This window comes from Patiria miniata, unplaced genomic scaffold, assembly GCF_015706575.1.
Source record: "Patiria miniata isolate m_02_andy unplaced genomic scaffold, ASM1570657v1 HiC_scaffold_13, whole genome shotgun sequence".
Taxonomy (NCBI): domain Eukaryota; kingdom Metazoa; phylum Echinodermata; class Asteroidea; order Valvatida; family Asterinidae; genus Patiria; species Patiria miniata.
Genome location: NW_024037051.1, coordinates 9,092,911 through 9,105,595, shown reverse-complemented (window position 1 = coordinate 9,105,595; position 12,685 = coordinate 9,092,911). Strand labels below are relative to the sequence as shown.

Here is a 12,685-nt window from a genome sequence, read left to right as displayed (position 1 = left end):
GCCCTGAATATGCATGAACATAAAATCTGTCAAAGTTAGCCGAAAATCGGCTAAAACGGTCACTGTGGACAGGATTTGACCTCGGCAATACGATGTATGTGCGTGTGTACAAGGTCTTTGCTTGGACAAAGAGTGATCTAAATAAATCACTGGCAAAGAGTCAAAAACGCACTTTAAAAATCGACAAATATTTATAAATTTTTTGATGACGTCATCGTGAAGTCACTTCGAACTTTGCATACTAGTATGATTAACTACCTACCCACCAAGTTTCATGACAATTGGACCTTTCCTTATATGAGTTTGGAAAAATTGCATTTTGATGACGTCATGATGACGTCACACATTTTTCAAGTTTTGTGCGAATAGCTATTACATAACAGACCAAATGCAAAAAAGAATTTTGCATTTTGCATGTTGCGTTCGGGAGATATGGCTAAAAGGTCCAAAAAAATTAATATTCATATAAAATCTCAGGATGACGTCATCATGACGTCGCCTCATTTTTAATCTATAACACATCCTGGTATAGCCACATACCAAGTTTCAACCCAATCGGACTTACATTTCTGTAGATATAAGACTTCACAATATGTACGTAAAGTTTCAAAAATCAATTAAAAAATTAGGTGATGACGTCATCGTGACGTCATAGTCTTGACATACTTTTTGTATGAGGGTCTTCCTTGGCTGTAACTTTGATGACGATTCCAGATCGCCAAGTTATAAAAATGGTGGCTTGAAAACGTGTACAAAGTCTATGGGTTAAAAATCCAAAAGCAGAAAAACTGCACCTTTAAATACGTGATTTGCCTTTACACTGAAACATTTTTATAAAATATTACTTGATATTCTGACTCTTGGGAATATTTTCAATCGAATGGCAAACGTAAAAAAATACGATTTCTTTTTCCTTCTCATAGTAATTCTCGGCCGAAGTTCAGAACTACTCAGTAAGATATATCAGTGTCGTATAGGAAAAGACTTGTGGAGAAAGCTGTGTACAAAGTCTATGAGAAAAAAATAATTATTCATGAATCCATAATAAATCACTTGATGATGACGTCATCATGATGTCATAGTCTTGGCATAATTTTTGTATGAGGGTCTTCCTTGGCTGTTACTTTGATGACGATTCCAGATCGCCAAGTTATGAAAATGGTGGCTTGAAAACGTGTACAAAGTCAATAGGTTAAAAATCCAACAGCAGAAAAACTGCACCTTTAAATGCGTGATTTTCCTTTAAACTGAAACATTTTTATAAAATATTACCTGCTATTCTAACTCTTGGGAATATTTTCAATCAAATGACAGGCGTAAAAAAATACGATTTCTTTTTCCTTCTCATAGTAATTCTCAGCCGAAGTTCAGAACTACTCAGTAAGATATATCAGTGTTGAATAGGGAAAGACTTGTGGAGAAAGCTGCGTACAAAGTCTATGAGAAAATTAATTATTCATAAGTCCATAATAAATCACTTGATGACGTCACCATGACGTCACTCTTCGGGACACATCTTGGCTATAGGGACTATGCTTATGCTAACTTTCAATGATATCTGACAAAGATTAATGCCAAAAGTGCTATAATACGTCCCTGTCTTTGCGCATGCATGAACATAAAATCTGTCAAAGTTAAAGGGAATATACAACATTTGCAAACATCGAAAAATAAAACTACCAAGTTTTTGCGAAATACCTTAATAGGATGTTGGTAAATGACAGTCTAAAGCATCCTGTAAAATTATGGCACCTGGTATACTGTCATTTTCAAGAAAAGTGGTATTTTTGTATCAATTTCCAACGCTGATCGGCCGATCAGCGTTGGAAACAACTGGCTTTTTTTCAAATACTGGCCCCAATTGACCATTGTACTTGTTTGCAATCGATTACAAACCTATGAACGGGTACGAGCCAGCTAGACTGGTTCCCTGACCTTACAATTCCCCAATGTATGTAAACTGCTCTGTTTCTTCTTATATGGAGTCAGGGAACCAGACTACAGGAAAATGATCGTTTTTCTTGGTTTTTATAGCATTTTCGAACCCAAAACCTCCAAAAAGTCAGTGCAACTATATTTGCTTTATATTTCCAACCCCCCAATTCCATCCACTTCTGAAAATTACAGCAAAAGCAAATGATGTATATTCCCTTTAAGCCGAAAATCGGCTAAAACAGTCACTGTGGACAGGATTTGACTTCAGCAGCACGTGCGCTGCAGTCTGACTGACATACGATGTATGTGCCTATGTACAACGTACGTGCATGTACATGTACACTGTGGACGTCCTGTCCTGTGCATGTTTTGAAGCAGAGGTATTGTCAATGTGAAGTTTTAAGCGTGCGCAGGGTATGTTCGAGTTCGCTTATCGCCTCGAAACTTCAAAATGTTTTAGACCTACCCTTCAATCGACAATTAAAGTAAAAACAAATATAAAAACTGCCATGGTTGATTTTTCAGGAATTTTCAAATGAAAAAGGGTCTTTTTATTATAACTTCCGGTCTGATGACGTCATTCGCCTTAAACTTCGCACACGTCTTAAGTGGGTCAAGGTCATCATATACACCAATATTTAGGCGATTCCGACAAACTTCGCCACAGACATCTATTCAAAATACATTTTTGCTAATTTTCAACCTGTCGCTAGAGGGCGCTCGAAGATTGCATGACGTCATTGGTAGATGATTTGAAGAATACTTTTAGCCAAGAGTCTAACACCGTTGAAAGCAAGTTCATCTCTATTACTATTTTCAAATAATAAGCCACTTCCGGTTTGGGCCATTTTCGACCGGAAGCAATGGTCACGTGATTTCACGCACACTGAATGAAATGAAGACCTCAACCTACTCTATCACTTGCCGGCAACAGAATGCTGCGGACGCGTACGGTTGATTTCTTATGCATTTTTAAATATTAAAAGTGCCACAATTTAATTGCCTATAAATTAACACGGGATGACGTCATCATGACGTCATCATTCCACAATGTTGTTTGAATTAGGGTCTTTGCTTGGATAAAGATTGGTGTAAATGAATAACTGGCAAAGAGTCGAAAATGCCCTTTGAAAAGCGACAATTTTTTTAAAATTTCTGTGTACAAAGTCTATGGGAAAAATTAAATATTCAAAAATCTATAATGAATTAGTCGATGACGTCACCATGACGTCAATCTTCGGGACACATCTTTGCTATAGGGACTATGCTTATGCTAACTTTGAATGATGTCTGACAAAGATTAATGCCAAAAGTGGCGTGTAGAAAAAACGTGTACAAAGTCTATGGGCTTTTGGGAAAAAAAGAAGAAGAGGAAGAAGAAGAAGAAGAAGAAGAAGAAGAAGAAAGAAAAAAAATCAGAACAAAAAGAAAGGCTTTTCCGCAACAATGCGGAAAAGCCAATGAACTGGAGTGGACTGTTTCAATTTATCTTGGGGAGGTTAGCCCCAGGATCTGGTGACAAAAATAGGAGTGGGTTACAAGGCCCTCTAACAAATTCACAAATAGACCCCAACTTGAAGGCTCCCATAAATAAATAAGAGATGGAAAGGCAATCAAATGAAATAAATCAAAGTGTATTAAAATGCAAACAAAATCAAAAGTCTATCCTTCCCCTCTCAAAAAAAAGTACCTATACATGTGTAAGCCTGACTTTTTTTATTTCAAAATTTAATTTTGTTTTGGTTTTGTTTATTTCAATTTACCAGAATTATAAAGTCTAACTAAAATATTCCAGGTATTTGTAAGATAATGTAGATGAACCCCATGTACTCCCCCCCCCCCCAGTGGCGTACGCAGGATTTTTTCAAGGGGGGTGTTTCAAAATTGGATGTCGTCATTTATGACGCTAGAAATGAAGATGGTAAATTGTGTTGGCGCCAGAAATAAAAAATAGTATCAGTGGGCTAAACTTTACGCTAAAATAAAAGTCAGGGTATATTTGGATGGGTTAAACTCGAAGGGCCGGGAACCCACGACCATCAGTTATCTTTTTGAGCTAAAGCATAGTAAATCGGGAAAAAAAATGTTCTGTGTCTTTAGAGTATGATGAACATATGAGTAAAGGGGTCAATGTGGGCAGTCCCCTCCCTCAACAGCATTTAAACCAAAAAAAAGAAGAAATTCAAGAAAAAAAGTGACACGGGCTGCGGAAGTGCTAGGATCTGTTCTTGTTATTGGCTAAAATCACTCAGCTTCGTCCCCTGGATCTCATGATTCTCATCCGTTGGGAATCTTTGTGTAAACCGCCCCACCCCTAAGGCCAAACTTCAGATACAGGATACATATGCGCTCTGGTCACAGGAGCGGATTCAGACTGCCATTTGCCGGGGGCCTAGAATTATTGTAATGAAGGGTCCAGGACCTGCGAAGCCCTTACGGCGTGGGGTCCGGGGCCCGCTTAAGGGCCCCGGGAAAAAAATGGATTTTAGATGCTCTGTGGTGCAATCTGAGGCGATTCCTGGCCACTTCCACCGTTTAGAAAACGTTTTAAACATCGAAAATTCCATTTAAATTTGTTATTTTTTTTGTTGTTTTTAAAGTTTGTTACGTACTCAAAGTTGAGAACCATGTTCCATCTCCGTATTTTTTCACAATTTTCTATTTTGGAAAGGGATTTATGCCACTTGTAGAGCCATTCGCTGCTGAAGGTACAAAATGGTGGGGGCACCGCTAGGGTGAAATTATAGCATAGAGGGAATTTGAATCCCGGGACATACCGTTATTTCGTTTTACCGTTTTGGATTTCCTAAAAAACAAAAACAGTAAACGAATCATCGACTGTTTTGTCGTTTTACAGTGTTATAAAACGACAAGCGGTATTAAGATAAATACGGTTTCTCCGTTTTATAAGTTTAGTAAAATTCATTATAGCATAACGATCAATGATTTTTGTTTTACAGATTACACAAATACAGACTGTTTTTTTCATTCCAGTGTCATGGTTAACAGTCCGTGGTGCATTTTGTGGCGGTGGGCAAGGGGGTGGAGGGGGACCATGTTTTACACGAAGAAGTGTTACCTCGGCATAATTAATGCGTGATGTGATTCCTGGCGCGGACCCTGACCCCTTTCTCATGCGATTCAGTCAAGTTGGTGGGGCTTAAAGAGTTCCAAGCAAAATGGCGCTGTAAAACTTCAAGGGAGGACATTACTTTTCACAATGGAAACAGGATGGTAATAAGACGTTTGATGAAGTTGCAGACATTTTGAAGGAAACTGGGGTTCAAGTCGACGCGGCTCTTCAATAGCCAATTCGCAAATGTTGTCGTGAGAACGAAATGTAAGGAGCGGGGCCCAGGCAATGACTCAATCCCAAGGACGCATTAATTAACATTTCGGTGCGTTGCTTAATTGCCGAACCTAAAATCAAAAAATGGTCGGCAAGACTATTGACCGTTTTGTCATTGTCATGATTTTGTAAAACAACACTCTAAAAATAAAGCAACTAACCGTTTAACGCTTTTTACAATTAAAAACAACAACAAAAAGTATTTTTGTGTGTGACTTAATACCGTTTGACCGTTTTACAAAACTGTAAAACGAGAAAACGGTCAATGGTTCGTTTACTGTTTTTGTTTTTGAGGAAATCCAAAACAGTAAAACGAAATAACGGTATGTCCCGGGATTAATTTGGCCGGAGGACCAATGCGAGCGCGGAGCGCGAAGCACTTACGGCGTGGGGGTTCCGGGGCCCGCTTAAGGGCCCCGGGAAATTTTGGATCGTAGATGCTCTGTGGTGCAATCTGAGGCGTTTCCTGGCCACTTTCCTCTGGTTTTTTTAGCAGAAGTTTTTTAAATTATGAGGGGATATTTTGTTTCATTTGTTTCAAATACATATAGGCCTATATACTCTTGCTCTTACAAAGTGTCTTCTGTATTCAAAGCTTAAAGTTGAGAACATGCACATAATTTGTAATTGTTCCGCGCTCGGTCACATAACTCTCTTTTCCCTCCATATTTTTACATGGCAAAGGGGGGTGTTTAACAGCCAAAACACCCCCCCTGCGTACGCGCCTGCCCCCCCCCCCCCCCCATTTTTGTTTGTTTAAGCTTTTGGATTATTCAAAATATTGCAGGCTAAAACGCACCCTACAGAACGATGTGCCACTTCCACCTTTCCAAACTATTAAAGCACCATAAAAATATCGCACATTTGGTAAGAAACACAACTTGTTACACCTGTATATTGTCAAAAGGATTCTTCAAAAGTTTCAATTCTCTGATTTCACATCCACTCCAGTCTCAGACCACCTGTACAGCTAGTTTATAAATAACCTGGACTTGTTTGTAATCTGGGATACTTTCAAAACAAACACTGTCTCAGATTCTGTCTAGCAGTTATAAATGCCAGATTTCTTAAACGCAAAAAGTCAAAGGTGAACTGAGGTCATATATGAATGTTGATATAAGCATTATCAGGTTACAAGGGCTCCTTTATAAGTCTGCTACACAGACTTGTGATGTCTGAGAATTTGGACAACTTGGAAAAAATATGATGATGAAATGATCCCTACAGAGTGCAACCCTGCAAAAAAAATCCCATAGACACTAGTGCTAAATGCGCATACTTCAAAATTCTATTAAAAATACTCAGAAGTCTCACAGGTATTCAAGCTGTACAGAAAAATGATGATCAATGTGTCATCTTTCATTTTCTTTTCATTTTTTGGTGGGTTGACCATTAACTTTTCGAGATATTCTCACCCAAAGAAGACGACCCTTATTTTCCACAAAGCGGAAAAGTAGCCATCTTGAAAAACGATCCCTCCACAACGTGGCAAAATAGCGCCACTTTCGAGCCCAATAGCATCCAAAATGCTCAGAATTGGAAACCCCAAGTCCGGGCCAGAGGTTCATTACCATATCTCTTCAATTCCCCAATTTGATGGCTCTCCAAACTCTCTAATATAGAATATTTTGAGGGTATTACTTTTATTCATGAGCTTGGCAGACGGATTTTTGGCCTATTTAGATCCACTTTTGGAGGATGATGGGAAAAGTCTCCGCCCACAAAAAGGGAGCACAATTAAAAAAAAAGAAATTCTAATAATCACGTGGTTAACATTAGGTAAGGTTATTATTATTATATATAGGTTTTCCCCACTAAAACATTTTTCATTAAAATCCACAAACATCTATCATTCAGTTTCGTCCGAGAAAAATTTCACACGCATGAAGAAAACCAATTTAGTCATTTATCATTAAATTTCAAAGTTTGGTCACCGAGTTGAGAATATTTGCTGTTGCCAAATGGCAGCATTCAGAGATTGAATCTGTCTGATATAAATCAATTAGACAAATTTGATTTCTGAATAACAATGTGTGCTGGTTGTTTGAATTTGCTTGAACTGAATTTGAAATTGTCTGACAAAAGACGAAATGAAACATTGGAAGTGCAAAATATTAGAAACGGTGAATTCGAATGATAAACATTTTAACATAGCCGAGAAAACCTCCATTAATTTTGAGCCAATGTGTTTCTGGAAGCATATCACCAAAACAAACATTCAAATGTACTTACAATACACAAGTGACACATTTATTTAGGCCTATTCTATTCTGCCATGGAATAATATTCAACTGTTCGTAATGCACATTAACATAATACCATTTTTACACCTGTCATTAGACACTAATTAACATACATGCAGCGAATTCAACTATCACAATATATTTTCACCTGTCATCACAACTCTTAACAATGATATGAAATTGATAAGAAAAAGAACAAAAGGACACCTGTGGGCTTGTCACATTCAGAAGGGCATACATTCAATCACAATTTGGGGTCTCCCTGGATGTACAATGCTTGTTCTTCGGCGAATATCACTGTGCAGTGCGCACAAATTAATGAAATTGTGGTGCATAAATTAATAAGTAACTGTAAACAGCTGCATGGGAAAACACTGGCAGCAAATTGACATCATGTTGATTGAAAATTGACAACGGCCGGGTCAGCGAAAATAAGGCCAAAACATGCTCAAATTAAAAACCGCCAGATTTCATGGCCAGAACAAGTAATGGAATTAAACAACCTTTTTTAGGTATACAAATCAAACTCTTCTTCAAAGATTTCAATTGAAAATTTGGGATTACAAATATTTTCATAAAGATGACCAATTTTTGACAAGCTGAGTTTCAAACATTTGTAGGTATTCTTCGTAACATTTTTTGGATAGCATATTATAATAATTTCTCAGACCGGAATAAACAGGAAAAAATTAACAAAACCGCTGCAAACTGCTGGATTGAACTGGATTGACCTGAAAACCAGAATTCTAGAAAATAACATACATTATTTGCTTTTGCTGTAATTTTCAAAAATGGATCATTAGGGGGTTAGTATTTTATAGCAAATATTGTTTCATCGACATGTTTAAAGTTTTGTGTTCATAAATGCTGGAAAAACCAAAGAAATTGCTGTTCTTGTAGTCATGGTTCCCTGACCCTACTTCAAATGAACAAAGCAATTTACAGGCGTCCAAGAATTGTCAGGTTAGGGAACCAGACTAGCTGGCTTGCACCTATTCATGGATGTGTAAACCAAATGTGGACTAACTAGATCTATCTAAAAAGGTGAAGGTCATTTCTCTGACACCATTTCTCTTGCCCTTACACAGGCAAGTGTGTATTTGCCTGCACCCCCCCCCCATTGTCCCTCTTTTGTTTGTACTCAAACCTTTTAGGAAGACCTCCCCACATGTTTTGTACACAAATCCAAATAAGGGACCTCTCAGGAATTGGGGACCATATTGTCCTCTACTGTTCAATGTCCCCTATTGAATGCAGAAACAAACTCATACACACACATTGGTCAAGCTGGATGGAAAAAGCCCACACTTATATAAAAATGATAACTATAAATTAAAAGGATACAGTTCCATGACCATGATGACATCTTGTTTGGTCTCGTAGGAATCGTAGATATTGATGAGACGTTTATGATCCAGCATCCCCATCACTAGGACTTCTCTCCTCAGATCATCCCACATCCCGTTTTTGACTCGGATGATCTTGACAGCGCACTCCTTACCTGTCTTCTTGTTGGTGCACTTCTTGACGACGCCGTACGCACCTCTGGAATCAAGGGATTTCGGAACAAATCACATTTATTCTCATTTACTGCCCCCTCTTACCCATATCAATTTTCCTCCGAGGTCTAGTAAAGTGATGTATTCCTCAGGATTCTTTCCCCTGACTGCCTTGTTGCGAAACTCCTTGCCAGAATCCTGCTTTCTCTTATCATGATATTTATCTCAATTCAAGGGAAATTTTAATAGATCCCTTCTTAGTCTTTTCCAATACTTCTGTGTTTAGTTTGATTGTGGCTGGCAAATTCCATTAAAAAATGATTTCCAAGATTTCAGAACAAGGTTTTTGTAAATAATTCACAGGGATGTACGTTCCACAGCGGGTGAAATGAAGGTCACATGTCCCATTTTTTCTCTCCATTCACCACATTGTCTGAACAAAAACCGATTTGTTTTATAGTCAAATTTTGTATCAAATGTGTATTCACAGTTAGTGAAGGAATTTGAAGCTCTGCACATGACCGCTCATAGATTGAGCAAGTTAATTTTGTCTCTTCTGTTTGTTTGTCTACTTTTATCGTCTGGTTGGAGGACAGAAGTTTGACCATAAGAGAAGAACTGTATCTTTTTTTCTGAACAGTTAACTGACTAAAACCTCAAATTCGGTTTTGCCCTTCACCGACGTTTAAACACTGTATACTCAGTGTGTTACCTCCCGAGTGAAAGTTGGAAAAAATCACTCGGGTGGGACTCGAACCCACGACCTCCTGCTTTCTAGTGCAGATGTCTTACCACTCGACCACCGAGCTAACGGGATCGGTTGGCTGGGTTTTTTTTTCCAACTTTCACTCGGGAGGTAACACACTGAGTATACAGTGTTTAAACGTCGGTGAAAGGCAAAACCTAATTTGATTTATATCACCCTGATGCAAAATTCCATCTTATAATGATTAAAACCTTATATTAAATAAGATGAAGGTCTGAGCTATACATCTCCACAACAAAACAACTGACATGCAAATAATGAATGTTTATGATTGCAATGGCACAAATAATTTCATTCAGTGATAGATGGAACATTCCATCTGTCACTGAATGAAACAACTCTTTCCATTGCATGTTGGTCTAACTTTACACCGCAGTTTTATCACACCAAAAACCCGAGGCTCTGATCACCACGAGAGTAAAACAGAACTGCTTACCTGCCAAGTTCAGTTTGAACATCATACTCATCTTCAACGGTTATATCCTTCTTGATTGTAATCCGACTGTCAGAGAAGAAATACTTCATTGGATCTAACAAAGAGAAACGATGGCCAAAAATATCCAAAAATATTCACAGAGGAGAATTTTAAAAGAATAGATATCTTTCAATTAAATTTGCTTAACAAAAAAAAATTGGTTTTACTTTATCTGACTGTTTTCAGCTGAGGAACACTCTATCTCAAAAAGTCTTAGTGAAAGAAACTTGGCGAGAGCAATGTCGAAGAAATGTTCCGTCACAGGTGGGAGAAAAGCATGGAATTATATTGGACAATTTGGAGGGATCGAAATCCCACAAAATCAGGCAAAGGTGGAAGGCGAGGAAAAAACCACTTTACAAACCTGGCTCCTGTATCACAAATCCTCAGAATTACTTTGCTCACCTGGTACAGTCACTTTAGCAGAATGTGAGACCTCCCCTGCCATATTGATAGCCGTCATCTTATAGCATCCCTCATCATCTGGCACGGCCTGGTCTATCTTCAAGGAGCACATATCCTCACCCTCAAACAGGAAGGAGAATTTACTGGTCGGGGAGAGAGGACGGTTGTCTTTGTACCAGATCACATCGGGTTCAGGGATGCCGCCCACGCGGACGTCCAAGCGAAGCTGCTCACCTGCCGGAGCGCTGGTGTCTGCGAAGCCTTTGATGATGTCAGGTGCCTCTGTGGAGACAAAAATATGAGAAAACTAAACATTCATTGTTGAACTTTCAGTCACTTGACTAGCTAAACTCCACAAGTCAAATGGCTACAAGTTATAACCTGAAATCAAGTAGAACAAAATTTCTCAAACACAGTGAAAACAGGCTACCAGCAGGCTACCAGCAAAACAAAGTCATGTAATGTGTGCATGGAATGCGAGTCACAAACCACTTGAAGTCAGCTTATGCAGTGGCAAAAGGATGATCTAAAACAATGTCAAACAAGACTATGAAAGACCATAGTCATCTGTTGAAGTTCATTCTGGTTACATCATCCTTGACCTACTGTTCGGTTCAACGACTCCGGAGAGCCCTCTGTGGTTTCACAACGGCAAGTGGCAGGCTTCAGAGCAAAAGCTTCAAAACATAATTTCATCTCAGAATCAGTCCATCAAATCTACAGCTAACACTTGTTATTTGAACTCTATTTTGACACGGCTGTGATAAATGAACAGAGAATGGCTTAGGAAGCAATGCAGTTTTGTTTTTCTTGTCAACCAACGCCAGCTGAATAAAACAAAACCATGTCACAATTACTGCTGACTCACCAACTGAACCATCCACATGTGTACACCAGGCAAGCACACCAACATATGCTCTTGAACATTTAGCTTCCGAATAGCCAAAGTGACGGGATGGGGGGAAAAAAATCCATCATTTACTCAGCTGCGCCTTGGCAGACAGTCGGAGGAATTACAAATATTGACTTTATATGATTGATTCCAACATGCTGGTTGGAAGTTCACAATGAAAATACATAAATTACCAGTGTACATTAGCGGTCTCTTTTTACATGCAAGTCTGCTTTTTAGCAAAGTGGAACTATAAACAAATGGGAAATTTATCTTGTCATTTGTATCAATGCCAGGGAAACGCCATTTAAATAATATGGGATGAATTAACATCAGCATAAATTTGAGTAAAAAGTAAAATTTAGTAAATCTGACTTCAGTATAAAATCTTACAAGTGCCGAATGAAAGGATTCAAATTTTCAAAGTTTGGAATCAACTATAAACGTCAGGCTGTCCTAAAAGGATGAAAATATCAACTTTTGAATTGTGACAAGTGAAAATTATTCTGTGAGAACATTTAGAATTGTAAAAAAAAGAGGAAAAACATAAACAAAAATAAGAAATAGAAAAATGAACGCATGTATGGCTAATATGCTTCACAAAAAGTTATTGTATTGTTCACTTCTTATTGATGCGAAAAAATTTGAACACACTTAATCAAGATCCTCAGGTAACACTAATTCTAAAATAAATGAAAAAAATTTCAGACTATGGACCACTGAAATACTATCGATTCAATGGTAAATCAGTAAATAAAAGTCAACAAATTGCAAATATGTGAAGTGTCAGGCAAAATGAGACGGAAATGGACAAAGGCTGTAGTCGAGAAAAATGCCAAAAAAACTAATGCAGGTGATTTTTTTATATTTTCAGATTTATTGATTTTTGTAATCTTTGATATTTCTACTACACAGATTTTAAAGACATACATGCAGTATAAAAATTGTAGAATAAAAGAGTTTTTATGAAAAAAACAATTGCCATCTTTCATTTTCACGAATACAAAACTTAAAACATTAGGCTAAACGCCTTTTATCTCAGCCTTTTTCGTAAAATGCGAAATTTAAAAGCAATATTTTGTCAATGGAATGTCTTAAGTGCAACAAACAGTATTCTCCTT

At 37.9% G+C, this 12,685-nt stretch overlaps 1 protein-coding gene across 2 annotated transcripts in view; it reads right to left on the bottom strand.

The window, feature by feature from the left end:
• Positions 1–12,685, bottom strand: part of LOC119721204 (myosin light chain kinase, smooth muscle-like) — an 86,661-nt gene that overhangs the window by 18,964 nt on the left and 55,012 nt on the right. For both annotated transcript variants that reach the window (XM_038191139.1, XM_038191140.1), the window contains 3 exons: positions 10,673–10,954; positions 10,229–10,322; positions 8,872–9,072 (listed from right to left, as the gene is read on the bottom strand). In XM_038191139.1, coding sequence (XP_038047067.1) covers positions 8,872–9,072; positions 10,229–10,322; positions 10,673–10,954 — 577 coding nt within the window. The remainder of the gene's footprint in view (positions 1–8,871; positions 9,073–10,228; positions 10,323–10,672; positions 10,955–12,685) is intronic.